This window comes from Poecilia reticulata, chromosome 13 (assembly GCF_904066995.2).
Source record: "Poecilia reticulata chromosome 13, P_reticulata-male-v2, whole genome shotgun sequence".
NCBI lineage: Eukaryota > Metazoa > Chordata > Actinopteri > Cyprinodontiformes > Poeciliidae > Poecilia > Poecilia reticulata.
The window spans coordinates 28,156,770-28,175,621 of NC_088842.1; the positions used below are offsets into that span (position 1 = coordinate 28,156,770).

The following is an 18,852-nucleotide window of genomic DNA, read 5'->3' on the forward strand; positions in this document are numbered from 1 at the left end:
AAAAAATCAATTGATAATTGATTCTGATCAGTTGTCTTTAATTGTTAGTAAATTAATTGCTTCACCTGATTCCTTAGGAAATGAAGGAATTTTGTTTGAAGGATTTGTCAGACATATTTTAGATCGACATATTTTTTCCAATCTCTTTTTGTGAATTCCATTATTGAGTTCAGTACTCATTCAGAAAAGTTCACCCCTTATTTTGTAGTTTTAGTGACTGAAGTCTTTTTTTTTTTTTTTTTTTTTTGCGGGTGGGAAAGCATAAAAAGTTAACATAAAATTATTTTTTTTAATCCAACACATATAACTTGGATTTTCAAGATAATTTGAGGATGAGCGTGTGAAAACGTGGCAGCAATACATTTTCAGTTTTTGTGAAACAAATTTTGATTATATTTCATTCCGTTAATTAAATATAAATTGTTAGATTTGCGTCACAAAAAAAAAAAAAATTCCTGCTGTGGAACATAGAAAAGGAAATTTCAACACCAGAGAATAATGAAACACAACTAGCTGCTTTTGAAAAATACATTTTAAGTTGGAGTTGGTAAGATGAAAATACAGAAAGTACACACAGTTCTCTATTTAATATAAAATGCTCATACCTTATAGCAAAACTAAACAATTATTCCAAATAGTTTGCTATTTACCCAAGATAATGCAAAAATAAATTGGATAAAAACCTTTCACAAAATGTCCATGAACTTCGCTTTCTACTGCCTGCTTCAACCCACGACCAAACCGGTGGCAAAGCCTTTAACTGTGCACTGTTTTAAAGTGAATAATGTTTGAGTTTTATCTGAATTAATGGACTGTTAAATTTGTAGCCTTTTTTTTAAATTCCATCTGAGTATTTTTTTTTTATTCTTTAGCCATTTTGTGGTTCAAATAAGGAGAAAACATAAAGAACAGAAGAAGTGAGGAAGAATACGTCTGCTAAGGCCACACAAATCTCGTCTCCTCTCGGTAATGGACTTATTAGATTTGTATTGTCAAAAAAGGATTGTCCCTATGAGGTGCAGGAATTTCTTTTCAGCTGCCATCAGACAAGGTAGTAGAGCGTGGCCGCCTTTCTTTGACAATAACTTCTGGATTTGTCTTTTTCTCTCCACCTCTGCCTTGTCCCATCACCGCCCTGTCTTCCCATTTCCTACCCCCACCCCTCCTTTCTTTCTCTCTGTCGGTCTTTTTTGTCTTCCTCTGTGTCTCTGTCTCCCACAGAGATTTGTGCAGCCGACTGTGGAGGCCACGGCGTTTGTGTTTCAGGCACCTGTCGCTGTGACGACGGCTGGATGGGCGCCGGGTGTGACCAGAGGGCGTGTCACCCGCGCTGCAACGAGCACGGCACATGCAAGGACGGCAAATGTGAATGCAGTCCTGGTTGGAATGGAGAACACTGCACCATTGGTAGGAAGAGAGGAGGCTGGGGTTTTGTTAAGGGGGGGGAACAGCTTCGATGTATATGTCTGTTTGGTCAGGATGCAGTGAAGGGGGAGGGATACCAACAAAGGCGTGCAGACTACCACTCTGCCTGTGTGTGTAAGCGTCGGGTCTGAGAGGAAGTATCCAGTCGGAGAAAGAACGGGAAAGCATGCTTAATTGAATTTGTGCAACTCAGTAAAGCATGAACAGGTTTACTCAAGGATCTGAGGCTTGCCTTCATGCATTTTAATGTGGGAATGTGCTAAGGTGTCTTTTCATTTTACTCATCCTTATCCTCATCTCTTTCTTTGCTCCCTTTCCATTTACTATTATTTTCAAATGCTGACGTGCGAGTCATTGTGAGCCGGTCACCCACCGCTTTCAGCTCTCTGTTTATACTAATACTGTTGCTCTCTGGCACTAAAAGCTGGTAGAAGCTACGTTTTTTTTAAGACCTTGACTGAATGTCAAAAGCTTTTTTGAAAACCAGAATGTAACCTTAAAAAGAAATTTGAGTATCTAGAAACCATCAATGGCTTCTTCTTATTTTTTTTGTATCAAGTTCATATGTTCAAAGATGCTGGACATCAACGCTTTGAAATAACTTTGCAAAAATGTTTTTATGCTTCCTAGAGGTGGTTTTTGTTTTTTTCTGAAAAAGAGTTAAAGTGGAAATGGAAGCACATTTGCCAACTAAGTTCTGACATAGCAAACAATTACCTCACACGACTCATCAGCTGTTTCCGCTGCCTTAGAATTGGATTTCTCTCTGCGTCTCAGGACAGCAGGCAACATTATCAATGCTGACATGACTGAACAATTACAACTTGGCCGATAGATAACACATTCGTGAAAAACTCTATACATTTTTCTGAGATGACTGCTAGTTCATGCTAGCTTGCAACCTCTACTTCCTGTTTATTACTTCCTGTGTAGTATCAACATCTGACAAAATTATGCTTTCCGTAGCCTGGTTGAAACCATTCAAGGGAAACACAGCTGATATGCATTCCCTTTCTTAAATTTTTTTTTTGCAACATTCCAAAAGTTTGCTCGCAAATTCACATATACACACTGAAAATTGCTTTTTTTGCGATATAGTAGCATGTAGGTATGGTGCATTAACTAATTAGAAAAGGATACAATTTTCCAGGTAACCGACACAAGCTAAAAAATTGTGAGATTTTGTAGCACACATTATATTTGTATGTAGTTATGAGTTTTGACTTAGGGTTCCATCTTCATGAATTCTTAATGAAAAATGTGAAATAACCAAAAGAATGTGTTGCTTGGAGCCTGCTGGTGTTCTGTGTTTTCATGTGCAAATTCACTCATTTCTTCTTACTCCTCTTTCTTTGTTTTAGTATATCTCAGACAAACCACTTAATACTTTCGGAATCAAAGAAATATAAGCTTTATTCATAGCTACCAGTATAAAAACCAGCAAGTTAAAACACACCAGTAATGATATGTCAGGTTCATTAGCCACATTGGTAATGTTATGTTTTAAAAGCAAAAGTAAAAGACAAGGGCTTTTTTTGGTGGTTGCTTCGACACATTATGGTTTAATTTTTTTTACAGCTGATACAAAAAACTGAAAGCACAATGGCGATCCCTTTTCTCAGCCGCCTCAGTGATTCCCTACATGTTTGAGTCAAAGGGAAACCAGAAATAAAAGCTCATAAAAGAAAAAGCTGATTTTTCTCACAGTATTCTCATTGGTCTCGAGGCAGCGCTGCCTGAGAACAGAGCTTCGGCTCAGTTTGTGAATGTTTTATATGCTGGCCTGTACATTATTGATGGCTCTTTTATAAAGGCCATATTGAGATCCAGATTCAACAAGAAGATTTCTCTGTGTCGTACATTAAGATCTCAATTTAAATCAATTTCCATCACAGAGGGCCCCGTGTGTTGGCCCCAGACCCCCTACAGGTTTGATCTGGTCTCATTCCTGACGAGGCCACTTGCATCGTCCGTAGACGATGATTAAAAGAGCTTTTTGTGACCTCTGTCCTGCATAACACTGCTGAAGCCTGCAATATGCACGTCAGTGCCAGTGTTTTCGAAATACTCTCTGGGCTATTTAGTTGTTTCCATCATTTAATAAAAAGAAACAGACGTTTTTTAGTTTTTTTCCTGAAGATTTCATTTTGGTGACTGCAATCTTCCTCTGCGTCCCACAATTTCCCCCTGTCTTCCTTCTGTCTCCATCCCTCTCCTGTGTGGGATTGTGCTCGATGTCTTGCTTGTAATGCATGCTGTTAATGCTCTATGGCTGTGTTTTTTTTTTAACCGCATTTTGTAGCGTATACTAACACATTGCCCTGCTGTCTTGTCATGGAAGTGCCACTGTTCAAACCTCCCTTATATGTCCTGTCTTTTATCTCTCAAGCTCACTATCTGGATAAGGTAGTGAAAGGTATGGCATTCCTCCTTCAATCTTTTCTGCGCTCGACTCATTATAACGCCGGTCAGCATTAACAAGCCGTGAAACACACACCCAAACACACGCAGACACACACCATGGTCCATTCCCATCCAAAACACTGTTGTTCTCATTCTACAGATGCATTTCAATAAATTAGAATTTATTAGTTTAGTCAATAATTTGAAACTTAAATAGATTCTTTACACGATATTGTTTCCCAAAAGTTTCTCTGTGTTCATTTTGATGATTATGGCTTGCAAATAATATATATATATATATTTTAAATTAAGTTTTTAAAAACATTTCAATATTACATTAGATGAATAAAAAATCTATAATATAAGATTATGGCCATAGTTTAGCTTTCACAATTATGTAAAAGACAGCTATCTTGATAGTCAGTTCAGCCCTCCAGAAACGGTGTAATTGCTCATTCAGGTTTCAAGAAAACACAGCATTGTATGGTGTCAAAGCATTTTAATGTAAAGTTCAATGGAAGGAAAATGTCAATCCATGCATGCAACCATTGTCTTCCCCTTATCTGAGATTGGGTCGTGAGGACAACAGGTCCAGGAAGAAAAGACAGACCTCTCTCTCTCCGCCACTATCCAGGTCTTTCTAGGTAAGGTGTGAATAAGCAGCAGTTCTACTTGGAGTTCCCCCCCCGGATGAGGAAGCTCCTCCCCCTGTCTTAAAGGCTAACCCCAGCCACACCAAAGAGGAAGCTCATCTGAGCTCCTTGTATCCGGGATATTGTTCTAAAAGTGGGGTTGTAGTTACAGTGCAGGTGGGCCAATAAATCCTTATACTTGCTTATACTTAATGAAAAAAACACCCCGATCTGTCTATCCACCTTCCTGTGATTACTTGTGAAGAAATGGCAAGATGCAAGAACACCTGCACTTTCACCAGAGGCTGAACTCAGACCTGAATGGGAGCAGGAAAAGTTTTGGTTGAAAAATTGGAATAAGCAACTTAAAAGTTTGGGGAAGATTCAAAAAAGGTCAAAAACTACAGGCAGATCCAGGACATGAACTACATCTGCAGTATTCCTTTTTTCAAGCCACTTTTGAACTAGAGACTGCAGGACCAGACTGGTGCTCAGTGGTCCAGTGTCCTCTTCAGATAATAGTAAGTGTTTGGAAGTCAAGGTCCCAGAGTCTAAAGGAAGATTTAGAGACGGAATCCTAGCTGTTGGGGGTTTAGGTGCAAATGTCCATAATTGTTGAGGAATTTAGCTGTTCCTCCAGGAAGTTGCGATGCTGCAATCATAACTATTCGCTCATCATTCACACATTTTGCAGACTAGCAATTTTCATTAATCATTGCAACTTCTGACCTTAACATTTTTTGCATTTCCTTAATTTCTGACCAATCGCACTGAGTTGAATTTTGATAGTCTCTTTGCCCCCCTCTAATTTAACTTTCTGTTTCACAAAGTTTTTTTTTTTACTGCATTTTCAAAAACCGTTCTGAGATGTTTTGTAGGATTTGCTCAGACAGTGTATACAGTTCAAGTTAAAATCCTGTTTTTGCTTTTTTGAGAGGATTATTTCAACTTTTTTGTAAGTTGATGTTTTAGCAAAAATAAAACTTAAAAATATTAGTAGCTTTGACCACACCCTTAATGAACAAGGGTGTGCAAAATCAGTCAATCACAAAAAAATATTTGTTTTATTGCATCCTGGAGGGACTGATTTAGAGAGTTATGTTATCTGTTAGTGTTTTTCTCAAGTCAGTGCGACTCCCTAACAGGAAGCATATCACCAGAGCCACATGCTGATCGATGTAAGCCAAAATCATCAACACCAACAGAAATATCATATTGTGTGATGACTCTTACACATTTTACACTTTTTGAACTGAATATCCTAAATCAATTAACTTTCCTGATGAGATTCTAACTTATTGAGATGCACCAGTAAAAATCTTCTCCTCCTCTCATCGTATTTTCAACATAATGTTCCATGGTAATCTCCACTTAGCACCTTCACACCCAATTCAAGCTGAGCTGCTTTCTATACATCAAATGTTTGGTTTGTGCATTTTAGCCTTCTCAGTAGGGGGATGTTGGGAGAGGGGATTCATAACCTGCGCCTTGCATTATAGATGAGCTTACAGTGCTGTGCAAAGCCTGATAGGTGCTGAGGCTGCAGCCTCTTTAATTAAAAGACTTTATGGTTGTAGGCAGAACGAGAATGGAGGCTTTGCTTCACCCCTTGCTGTCTGCCACCGGCACCCCTCTCTCAGCCTCCCTGCGTACTTGGTTATAGACCACCTGGCATCAGAGCGGCTGCCAGAGGGGCTCTTCGAACGTTTGCATCCTCATGTCTGGAGCTGTTTCAGACGGGCTCGGGCAGGGCTCTGCAGGGGCTTCTCTCTGAAATATTCTGCCAGTTAAGTTGAAACCAAGCCAAAAGAGAGTGAAGCTTTATTTATCCGTATAACAAACATTCTGAGCTCCTTAATCGTCCAGCTCCACTGGCTTAACCAGAGTTGTTTTTGTCCATTTGCTCAATAAATGGACAGCCAATGCCAAAAGTGTCCAAGAGGCAAGCCATTTCGAACAGTTCATTAAATTTGGTTGCAGTTCTCTAGAATATCATTTGAGTTTTCACTTTATTATTGATGATAAATTCTCTAAATCATCTGTAGAATTTGAAGTTACAGCAGTAATAAACAATTTCAGCTCGTAATCTCTTGAAGGGATGAGCAGAAGAGCTATATATGGTGAAGACGTAAAAGCTATTCAATTATTCTTTAATTACAAGAGCAACATCTCGCTACACGTATTGTCACATTTCTAGTAGTTTTAAACATTTTGAATGTTGCTTTTAGTGAAGATATGGGAAAACGTAGTAGTAAGTAATAGAAATGTGTTAGCTGATGTTTATACTGCAAATAAGCAGGAAATCTTAGACTAGTGATCGATTAGTGTTTCTGTAAAGTTTGACATGCTAGTACCAGTTTTGACTAAAATAAATAATTTAATATATTCTTGCAACATTCATACTGTGAGTGATCATTAATTTTTTACTTTAGTGTCAGAGCTGATGTTACACTGTGTGTGTAACAGAGCCCTTGCAGTAAAACACAATTTTATTACTATTTTAAGACTAAATTATTATAATATTGATATTCTAAAATGTTTTCCGACAGCCTGAATGAACAGATATATGGTGGAAAATACAATATTTGCTTTTACAACTCTGATTCATATTACTTAATTGAAAACACTTAATTGAATTTGAAAATTAGTAGGCATCTTTACCCAGAAATGGCATCCATACCAAATGATGCTGTTGTCAAAACAACCTAACAGGAAAAGATTGAGCTGAAAATTGCTGGGTTCTCTAAAATGCAAAGTACATATTGAGTCGATGCTTCATTTAGAATTATTTTAGAGAAATTGCTAGAGGTCCCTTTAGTTGTAGCACGGGAGATTTCATTGAAAACTGTTATTTTCACAGCGTAGGAGTGTCCTGAGTATATCCACTCAAATTACAGGATTGCTTTTTCTACATATTTCAGTATGAGATTATGCTGCAGCAATAAAGCACAGATATATTATAAGACTTCTTTATCTTGGGTACCAAATCACTGCAAAGGATACTAAGCAACTTTTAACTTCTAAAATTAAATTGTGTGAAAACTTTTAACAAATGGAGGTAGACAGTTGTGCTCCAGAAATTTGGGATTAGTTACTTTTTGTGGCTCTTTATTCTATTCTAACTAACAGTATATATTCTGCAGACTGTGGCTGCATTGTGAATTATGTCACAATATAATTGCAGCCCTGATTCATCCATCAATCAGCCTTTCCTCCCTTACAGTTATTACCTTATAAGTACACCTGCCTTACCTGTTTTCTTCCTTTTCTGTTCTCCGGTCCAGTTCTCTCTCTGTCTGATGTAGAAGCAAGCTGCACAAGAGAGAGAGTTGATAAAATGGGTCAGCTTAGCATTCTCTCTATCAAGGCATCCTTCTAACACCACAATCTATGATAGAGCTGAGCGTTTGATATCTTTAGATTTTACCCTCTGCCTCAGCGAGGGGATAAATATCATAATGTATCAGATAAATGTCAAACAGGGTAGAACAATTGGCATCATAATCGTCTGATCTGTGCCCTTGTGAAGACCTATCTGGGAGGAAACAATGAAATCTTTCACCTGTCTCTCTACTCCAGCCTGCCTCAGATCCCCTGGGGCTCAGCTCCCAGAAATACAGCTAGGCGACCTCTGCTCAAAGCAACCAAGCACAACCTTTTCCAATTTATATAAAACCCATTTTGTTTAGTTTTGAACTTCTCCTAAAGGGATATCATGGTCTCTCTGCTTGAGGGGATATTACTGATTGTTAAAAACCCATTTCTGACAATAATTTAGACCACTTTTTAAACTACTACTACTACTTTCCAATTTTATTTTATTCCTGGAAATCTTCAGATTTTGTCACATTACAAACAAACCTTGTTTTTTTTTGTTGTTTTTTTTAAATAGGAATTTCATGTTATAGACCAATACACCGAAGAAAGATAATAAAGCAGGCGGAAAAGGATAGAATAGAAGTGGACATCACTAACTAAAAGTTAGTCGTGCTGAGCATGGCACCAACATGAAATTTATCAAAGGCTAATGCTAACGCAACAAATTCAATCATGTTGATGCTACCCACGTGTTTATTGTACGTTACGTGTTACACGGTTGCATGCAAAGTTGCACTTCAGCAAGTGATTCTTTAGCACAGAATCACTTGCTGTCATGGTTTCAGTTTTACATTTGTTGAAAAACAATATTGCTAACTGTTTCTGAGTTTGCCCTAATTGTACGGCTCCAGTCAGAAAGCATGCAGGACATCAGTAAATTTTAAACTGCAGTTTATTCTGGGTACAGAATAAAGATCATTTGCTGCACTGCATCATGGTGAAGGTTGTGAGAACAGGAAACTGAATTACTGCCTAAATAATTGTCAACTTCAAAATAAGAACATGAATATAACCGTCTGAGCTACTTGAAGGATAATTTAGAAGATGCTAAATGTGCTAAGCCTTTTAAAAGTTAGCAGAAACGTTAAATGAAAAATTTGTTTCACTATAAGTGGATGTGCTCACTGGGATAGATCTAAATACAGGCAATTCTGGCAGAAAACATTTTAGAAGTAGCAAAACTTCTAAAAACACGTAATAGTGGAGATTTACCTTCCTGCCAGAGCTACAGTAAAAAAAGCTTAGATCAAAACAAATGTGTGTTAGAATGATCCAGTCAAACCAAGATTCGACTCCAATTTAAAATCTGTTGCAAGACTAGAAAAGTGATATTTACAGACGCTCGTCATCCAGTCCGATTTAGTCTGGTGTTTTTAACAAAGAGTAGGTACCGGTTTCAGCCTCTAGATGTGGAAAGCTGGCAGAGGTATATTCTAAAAGACATGCGGCTTTAAGTGTAGCATAACGTAGTTCTACAAAGTATTAACTGAAGGGAGCCTGAATGCAAATTCATGTGAAAAACTTCAAGAAGTACTATATAATTTTCCTTGCATTTCACAATCATTCACTATGTTGTGTGGGTCTGTCACATGAAAGTCCTAAAGAAACACATTGAAGTTTGTGGCTGTCATGTGAAAAAGTCGAAGGGATGTGGATATTTTTGCAAAGCTTATAGAAAAAAAACCTTGAAATCCAAAATTACCTATTAAATTATTTCAAATTGGGCAGTATAAACTCCACTGCTTTCGTTGCACAGCTAAAGTACCATACATTCTGGCTAATATGCTGTAGTAATAAGTGAATATTGATTAATAAGATCCCTCTTATCTGATTCTACTGCAAAAGGATATTGGAAAGCTTTACAAAAGGTGTATCGAATTAATCAAGTTTAGCTGAGGGTCATTAGAGCTGCTCTCATCCATTTAAAATTTCACATAACATTAGGTTATAACATTAGGCTATTGCTGCTTAAAGTACAAACAGCAAACCAGTTTTTTTCCAAAGCAATTTTGGTGCACAAATGATGTTCTGTATTATTTGTTGTTCATTAATTTCTCTTTGTTTGAGACTCAGTTGTGACCGTTGGTCTTTGTCTTCATCTATTTTTCATAGAGGGTTGTCCTGGTTTGTGCAATGGAAATGGCAGGTGCACTCTGGGTAACAACGGCTGGTACTGTGTGTGCCAGCTGGGCTGGAGGGGCACCGGCTGTGACACCTCTATGGAAACCGCCTGCAGTGATGTCAAGGACAACGATGGAGGTAAAATCACAAATGCCTTTTGACACTGACCAGACACCAACACGGACTCTGAACCAGACACGATTTGACAATAAAATTCACTCCCTGTGGGCTTGAGAAATATTCTGTACTTGCTTTAAGCTTTCCATGCTCTGTTATACCTTTTATGTAGGCCATTCCAATTTTATTCATATAGAGTCAATATCTGTATAAATTGTCTTGAAATTGTCTTGAGGTTTCACTGCCTTGAATCCCAGGAGCCAGCTTGCTTTTAACTCGAAGAAAGGAAAGAAAAAATTTAAAAATCTAAAGAAAATGTAAATATTGCACACATATCAGAACATGTAATGGATGCATAGTGAAGCAGAAAAACTGCAGAGCTGAGAAAAAAAACAAGCGCTAAAACTGCAATTCTGACTTACAATTACCATTAACTGCTCAATTCAAGCTAAATCAATGCTTAGAAAAGGTACAAAAATGCTTCTTTTCTGAAGCTAACTAGCCATTTAGACCACAACAGGTGGATATAATGCAGGGATTTTATTGTGTACGATCTTGGCTCTAAGTAAAATCCTTTGGATGTCTTTTCCTCTAAACGAAATACATTTGTATAGAGCATGTGAAAGCTACATGCACACATCCAGTGCAATCTTTACATGCAAATGAAATAGAGTTGTCCTGATTAGAAGTATTAATAAATTCACCTTGATATTTTATTAACCTCTAAGATTTTAACATTTTCTATCTCCACAGGGAAGTCTTTTTCCCTCTAAATAACCCTGAGCAGGGGCAGAAACACACTCCCACACTCACACACACACCCAACCAGCCAGGGATGTTGCACCAATCTCTACTCCAAGTGGGAGATGTGACTTTCTTTATTCCAGACCCGATTCTTCAGCCTGAGCAGTGCACTAGCCTCCCTTATTTATACAGGGGGTTGTTTGTCTTCCCATCACTTAACAGGGACCACACGGCTCTCAACAGCAAAAGCAGGGTACTGCCTGGGATTTGACTGACTCCTGACAGCACAGTTTATTTTTATCACCCCGTCTGGCCAGATATGCCCCTGAAAGCAATGGTTAGGAGACACTAATGACCCACTTTAGCAAAGTAAAGTGCATTACATAGAAACACTCATTTTTAGTAATGTTATCTAATGTACTGAGAGGGAAATGCATCTTCTGCATATTATGCTCTTTTGCAAAAGTTTATAACATTGCTTCCACTTCTGCATGCTGTTTTGATACACCTAACTACCAGGATGGGCACACGTCTGCTAATGTGGTAATAGTGGAGATATTTTTTTGTTAAGTCCTTTAGCATTTATTGTAACTTTGAAAACATTTAACATTTACCGTCTCACTTTTGCCGCCTCTGAAAGGTTTCCCTCCAGGAAGGCCCTGTATTTAGCTCCATCCATAACTCTGGCCATGTGCTGGGCAAACTTCTGCTAGGTTGTTGGCTAATTTTTTACTTTGAGTTGCTGAAACTGAAATTTGTCCACAATTTTGATGAGGAGCTGGCTTATTAATACGTCTCTACTCCTGCATAAGTATAGAATTTAGCTTAACATTAGTACTCAGTGTTACCCAATAGCATATTTTATTCAGTGTGTGTACGCTTTTCTGCATTTGCCAGGTGTTAACCACACTTCTGTTTTTTGTGAATCTGTTTGCTTGTGACTTGTTTAACCTTCTCAGATGGCCTGGTGGACTGCATGGATCCAGACTGCTGTCTTCAGGCAACCTGTCACACCACCTCTTTATGCGTGGGCTCGCCTGACCCCCTGGACATCATCCAGGAGACGCAGATGTCCTCGGCACAGAGCAACCTGCAGACGTTCTACGACCGAGTGCGCTTCCTGGTGGGCAGGGACAGTACACACACCATCCCTGGAGCTAACCCCTTCGACGGAAAGTGAGTGACAATGTACTCTCATTGGATAACACTCAAACTTAAAAAGCTTCTTTTTTTTTTAGATTCACAGAGCTATTTGTCTTATACATCATATACATTTTTGTTGCATTAGTAGAGTTCTGCGAATTCCAGCTACTACAGCAGCTCTTGTTTATTTAGTGCCTCTCTAAGTATAACGCATTAAGATTTAAGCCTATTTGCATTCAATTTAAAATTGACTAAAAAATGTGTGATACAATAGCTTGTCTTCCGTTCTAAGCTGGATTGCTTTTCAAATCAGTAAAGCAGCAACAAACAGGAACAGATTTGCACATTTGCGATGTTATGACCTGGATAAACTGTTATCTAGAACCACATTTTGCTGCAGTGACACGCTCTTGAACAGATTCATAAATCCTAAAACAATATTCGCATTTTTTAAAACAGCTACTGCCGCACTTTTATTTTTGTTTTTAAAAAAATAAAACGGATAATTCATTCACATGGGGAAGCAGCTGCATTCAGTGGGGGCTCGAATTGACAAAGAGTGTTGGCATCGCTGCAAGGATGATGGACAAATGATGATGGACAAACATGGAATGTGGCAAAAAAAAAAAGGAGGCAGCGTTCCCTCAGCAAGAAAGGCATCTCATATTCATGTATTGTGATTACTTCTACTGTAATCCATCTGTGGCTCACTCCCACAGGCAGAGCTCATGACACCCCAGTCGTGGAATTTGAGAACCTTTTAAATCAGGCAGGATGGCAGTCAGAATCCCATAAGATTGCTCCGATGTTTTCTATTGTCTGTTTTTCTTTTCATCTTTTATCACATGCGTGACAGGGTTGCTCATTTCCATACTACTTTATTATGTATCACTCTCATCTTTGTATATTATACTAATGTAGAAGACAAAGATGAGACTTAATATACACTCGGAGAAGAATAAGAGTGTAAACACTTAAATGTTTCATGTGAAGAAAAGCTATTTTATTCTTTGTTGTTTTCTTGCCGGTAATAGTCTTCCATCTTCTTTGTGGTAGGCAACACCATGAGCTTAAACAATAATCAGGAGTATTCACTTAGAGAGAAATGCTTGAAATGTAAAAGTTTTGGCTCGTCATACTGCTGCCACCGCCGTGTTTCACAGTATGGTCCTTCTGGAGGATGAACCTCTGCCTCTATTTTAAGTCTTTGGCAGCCTCTAACAGGTTTTCCTCCTGGATTGTGTTTTACCTCAATACATCTTCCTATCAACTTCAACCAGCTTTTCTTTCCCCTCTGAAGAATAGCATGACACTGTGACCACAAGGTTCATGGTGGGCAAGTTTAAGCAACTTTTCTGCCACAAATAGCTTTTGCCTGTTGGCCAAAATGTTCAACTTTGGTCTCAGCTGACAAGAGGACCTTTTTACACAGGTGTGTTGTTTGCCAAATTGCAAACAGAACTTCTCCATGCTTTTTTTTTTTCAACAGTGGGTTCCTTCTGGTCACTCTTCCATGAAGTTCAGTCATGTGAAATGAGCTAGGATCTCTGTTTATCTCAGAGTTTACGTGGATAGCCAGGTTGAGGTAGATTTTTTTACAACCAAAACTACAGGTAAGTGGACTCTTTAAGGGTGTTAGAATAGAAAGGGGTAAAGAAATATGACACCCACCTATTTGAGGAGGTTCAGTATTCGTGGAAAATCCACCCATAACCGAATTTTTCTTTTTTAGTGCATTGCAAAATATTCAGAAGAAAATGAGAAGCTAAAATATCTAGCGTAATGTTACTTGGCATGCTATTGGCTGGCGTTTGCAAAGCAGCCGATTGGCTGTTCCCCTAAGTTTGTAGATGTTAGCCTTTGCGTTAGTGATATGATTGTTTCCACTGTGAATTCATGCCTGTTAACATTTATCTGATGTTTGAACTATTAAAATAGGCAGTTAGAAGCATCTTTAGAAGGGCTCTCAAGTATTTTATATTTCTCCTATTTGCTATTCCTTTATGGTCCCTAACCTCCACAAACTGTACGAAAAAGTTAAAATTGTGAAATTTTCTTTTCAGTATGTGGTCATTGTAGTTAAAATATAACAAAATGTGAAGAAGTTCTTCAACCCAAAAACATAAAATGCATCTTTTTTTGGTCTTATTTTTTAATGCATTGCGACAACGTCAGCTGTTACTTCAGCGGAAGCTCTGACATTTTCTCTCATTGACATTTTTCTGGCTCTCAAGAAGCACTCAGCATTTTGCAGTACGTCCCCGGACAGAGTTAGAGGCATGGAAGGTTGAGTAATACTCTTGTCTCTCACTCAAGATGCTGCCATAAATAAGTAAAATGAAGAATCCAGAGATGAGCTGCAAGATCGCGGGGGCCTCGGCACACCTAAAAATATCGGTGATAATCTATTATTCATGCTTGGTATTCATTCCCCCACCCACTGACAGATCTGAACAGTTATGACGAGGTGGCGGAGGGGGCTTCAGACAGGCCTAGCCTCAGCATCTTTGCTTTGTGATATGCTTGCCTTGCTCACGTGATCATCTTTCTATTGATCCGCCGGCCACTTCCTCATGCTCGCAGACGTGTTGGACTGCTATTTCTGATGTTTCCGTCCGCAAAAAGCTGCAGAGGTGCCACTGAATAAAGCATCTGCCACTGCATGAAATGTCTTGATTCCCCACCATGACACATAATACAACAGCCTGCCGAAGCCCAGCAGTCGATGCTGACCAGAATAGTAAACAGGGACTTTGTCTATGGAACAGTTTGGACAGAGATTGATGGTTGGTTTCTAATAGCGGGGCTGAAGTCATGCGCTCCATTTGCTAGCTGGCACTTTTCTAATTTTATTTAGAGCTATTCTTTTTAGCATTAAGCTATTAATGTCGGAAATAAAACCGTAGTAGTCTGTCCGAACGCCTTTTAGCAGCATTGTTTGCAGAAAAGAAATTAGTCCAAAGTGTTTTCCATTTGCACTCTGAGCGAGTAACATACAGCGAGGGAGAGGAAGGGATCCACGGTGACATGCTAACATTTGCATCAGGATTCACCCTGTAATCAAGTCATTTGTGTGGATAATGATATTTTCGTTGCGTGCATGGTAATGGGGGTGTTTATTAGGCTTCGTCTAAAGTTCTATATTTACCTCTGGCAAGCTGTTTTTATTGTGTCTGCACTACAATTGAAAAGAAATGTGCTCTTCCTTCGTTATTGTATTCTTATGAAAGGAATTAAACTCCAAATTTCCTGACAATATGTTATTTATGTGACTTTTACTACTGTTCATGCTGACAAAACTGCCATCAATTAAAAAAAAAAAATCTTTTGTTAAATTTATTAAAGTTATCTAAGTGAGATTCAGGGTTTCTGCACAGGTTTGGAAAGAATTGTCCCTGTCTGAGCAAGAATTGGAAGAAAAAATAGAGAAAATATTTATATTTTCAGATTGTCCTTTCCCACTGTCTGAATATGGCATCCATCCTTTTTTGCCCATAAAAATCTACAGAAAATGTCAACATTAAAATTGTATATTGGAACACTGTTTCATGCCGTCAGACAAATACTGATTTTTTTTTTTTTCACTCGGTTTGAGTATCATTATAGGCATTTGGTTGAAAAATTATCATAGGGTGGATTTTATAAGATCTGGCTACATTCCTGTGCATCTCTTTTAAAAATATTTGAAAAGTCTGAAATCAAACGAACTTTTTGGAAGTAATGTGTAGTGTAATGTCACAGGAAATTAATATATTAATTGAGGGGTAGAAAAATGTTTTTGTGCGGTAAAAAAAACAAACATTTTCACCCACTGATGCCTATCTGCAAAGTTGAAAACATCAAGACGCGGCTCTTAATTTTATAAGGATCATAAAAGATGTCATTTTTATGAAAAAAAATATTCTTTACATATTTGTTAAAACTTTCACTACATCCTGACAATATGACATAAAACAGAAAAGAAAATAACTCCTCTGCTTCCCCCCTGCGGTTCTGCAGAAATACACAGCTCAGTCAGAGAATGTTCTTAAAACTGTCAATCAATCTCGTGTATGCGCTGCTCATGCCTTCCCCTTCAGTACAGCTTGTTCACTACACCAAAACTTACTGTGAACATGCAGGATAATAAGCAAGGCCATAGATGATGGCAGATAAGCAGTTCTTCTGTAATGGTACATTGTTTCTCTCCCATTAGTTCAGCTGCAGGGTGTAGAAGAGCATGATAGACAGCGCTAAGACCCTCCTTATGGCTCTGATTGATGGTTTCTGACTATGTATTTCTGCAGAAGACAATAGGACTGCAGGGAGGAGGCAAAAGGACCTTGATTTTTTTTTTCACAGATTATTTGTCTCATGTTATACTGTCACAACATACTGGTGATAACAAATATGTAACACATATTTTTTATTTCGTGCCAGCTGGAAATTTCTCCAGTAAAGTCCCAATGTTCACTTTCTTCCTTCTTCATTTTGATGTGAATATTTAAATCATTTCTCTCGACGGCAAGGAATCGTTTTCCCATGGGCTTCACACAGCCTGGGACGAGATAGTTCCACTTTTACAGCTTCATCTCGAGAAAACATGGATGGCTGGCTTTTCAAACAAATCCCTTCAATAAACTCACACCTTGAATGACTAATCAGGCACCCAGGATTTGACTGGGTTTTCTTTATTGCTTATTATATGTAAATGAGTTCAGAAAGTTCTTTAGGTGTGAGCCTAATCGTTTATAGCAGTGTCCTCCTCCTTGTTTACGCTGCACTCTTGGACATCCAAGGTCCTCTCAAGGAGACTTGGCCTAATTAACATAAAACTGGGTTCCTAGGGACCGGACTACTGTGGGGTGAATGATCTTGCCTCTGGTAAGGACATGTTGAGGGCAGCTCCTAACATGCTGGTGTTAATTGTTTCCAGTGCATGGCAGTGTTTAAGGCCCAAACGTATTAAAAATAGCCATGGTCTAATGAAGAAGTGACAGTACAGCATTTGTTAGGGGACCAGCTTTTTTTTTGCAAACGACGACAGAAACTACGGTCAACCATGACTTGGGCCTTGATAATGATGGAGACAGGAGCTGACGGGAGGGGAGATGTGAGACAGCAAGGTCTCATCTCATCACTTTAGTAAGATTAGGAGGTGAGTTTGGATGACTTCCCACAATCGATTGGTGGGGACTGATGATCAGATCTAATTTACGAAGCTTCTCGAGACCTGTTAGACTGGGAATCTGTCGAGGTCTCCATAATCAGCCAAGCGAGTCCCGCAATCTGCAGTCCTATTATTATTTTTTTTTACAACTGCATTCTGCAATGGGAAAGATAGATCCTTTTTTTTAATTAGAGCAGGGGCAAAGTAAATCTTTCTTATCACATTATCTCTCCATTCTGGATGAAAGAAAACAGTTTTTAAGGTGTAGAGAGCCACCTTTGTGTAAAAGCGCTTCCTGGATTTAGAGTTAATTTAACTGAGGTCCTGTTTGGACAGGAATTTTAATGTTGAAAACACCTGGAACAGCACCCTTTTACTTGGAGTTAAACAGCTTAATTTCTGGTTTAGGGTTAAATGAATCTGTACTGTAAACTTTCACTATATGGCCTGTGAAGAATCTACGGAGAGCATATTTGTTGCGCTTCTTTCTGGTTAAAATGAATCAAATAAAAGTTGGGGCCGTATGCTTTGGCTTATTCCCTTCATTTTCTCTTGTGCATAAGGACCTGCTACACATTATTTCTGTTTTATAGTCCTTTAGAAAATCAGTAATGAATGACATATCAGTTGTTACAGATTTACAGAACTGAACTCCCTGCAAACCATCACAATTAAAGGTTTAACCAGATATGCTGGCTTTTCAGCCTTTAAAAAAATCTTGTTGTGTTCTCTATGCAATTAAAACTCAGCAGTATAGAAACTGGTTATGTTATGTGTTCTAACTGCCGGCTGTAATCTTTCATGACATATAATAAAGGACGGTCGCTGCATTTGTTAAACTTTTTTAATTGCTGCTTGTAAAATCACTGGAAATGATCTTGATGCAGAGTGCAGTATGGGTGCATACAGATATTAGGTTTTTACTTTTTTTAAAATTTATTTAATGTACAGTAGTTATTGGCCTCATTGTAAATATCTTCCAACAGTGAATAATTAATCTTTTGCTCAAATCTGACTTTTTGTAAATCTGTTTATTTCACTGCAATCAGTATCATTGTGGTATAGAATGTTAGAAAATGTTTCCTTTGTTTCTTTTCTGTTCCTTTTCTCAAGGCAAAATATGAGACATAAAACCATGTAATTCAGAAAACTATATTTCTGAGAGAAAAGATACACAATCTTATTGCTAATGCTAACAGAAGTGTTGGTGTGCATCGCTAACTAAAAAGTTAGTTGCGCCAACTCTAAAGCAATAATTATAAACATGAGTTCAGCAAACGCTGAAGCGCTACACAAGTGGGGTATTTTGCTGGAAGTCACAGAAACATAGAGGGGAAAAGTCTTGTTTTTATTTTCCTCAGCATACCTGGTCTAAAAGTGTTCATGTTTCTGTTTTCTCCTGCATAGCCATGCTTGTGTCATTCGTGGGCAGGTGGTCACCTCAGACGGAACCCCGCTGGTTGGCGTTAACGTCAGCTTCATCAACAATCCGGCGTTTGGCTACACAATTACCAGGCAAGATGGAAGGTAAAAGTTGGCCATTTTTATCTAAACACGGACTCAGACATCCACACAAGAAACAACAGATGCAATGTATTGATATTGCAATGCAGTGATATTCATGTTGTGAAAAATGTGATTTAGCTGAACTGCAGCGACTAAAAGCACAATCGCCGCCACAAGCTCTGTCGCTATTGATCTGCTTTGTACTTTTGCCGGGTCCAATTTTGGAATTCTCGG

General features: G+C 38.4%; 1 protein-coding gene across 15 annotated transcripts in view; it reads left to right on the top strand.

Moving 5' to 3' along the window:
- tenm4 (teneurin transmembrane protein 4) overlaps positions 1–18,852 on the top strand; it is a 210,990-nt gene that overhangs the window by 135,531 nt on the left and 56,607 nt on the right. For 10 of the 15 annotated variants that reach the window (XM_008426387.3, XM_008426390.3, XM_008426389.3 and 7 more), the window contains 5 exons: positions 1,222–1,407; positions 3,815–3,841; positions 9,951–10,097; positions 11,780–11,996; positions 18,520–18,639. In XM_008426387.3, the coding sequence (XP_008424609.1) occupies positions 1,222–1,407; positions 3,815–3,841; positions 9,951–10,097; positions 11,780–11,996; positions 18,520–18,639 (697 nt within the window). The remainder of the gene's footprint in view (positions 1–1,221; positions 1,408–3,814; positions 3,842–9,950; positions 10,098–11,779; positions 11,997–18,519; positions 18,640–18,852) is intronic. The other 5 variants (XM_017308246.2, XM_017308247.2, XM_017308250.2 and 2 more) reach the window with 1 other exon arrangement.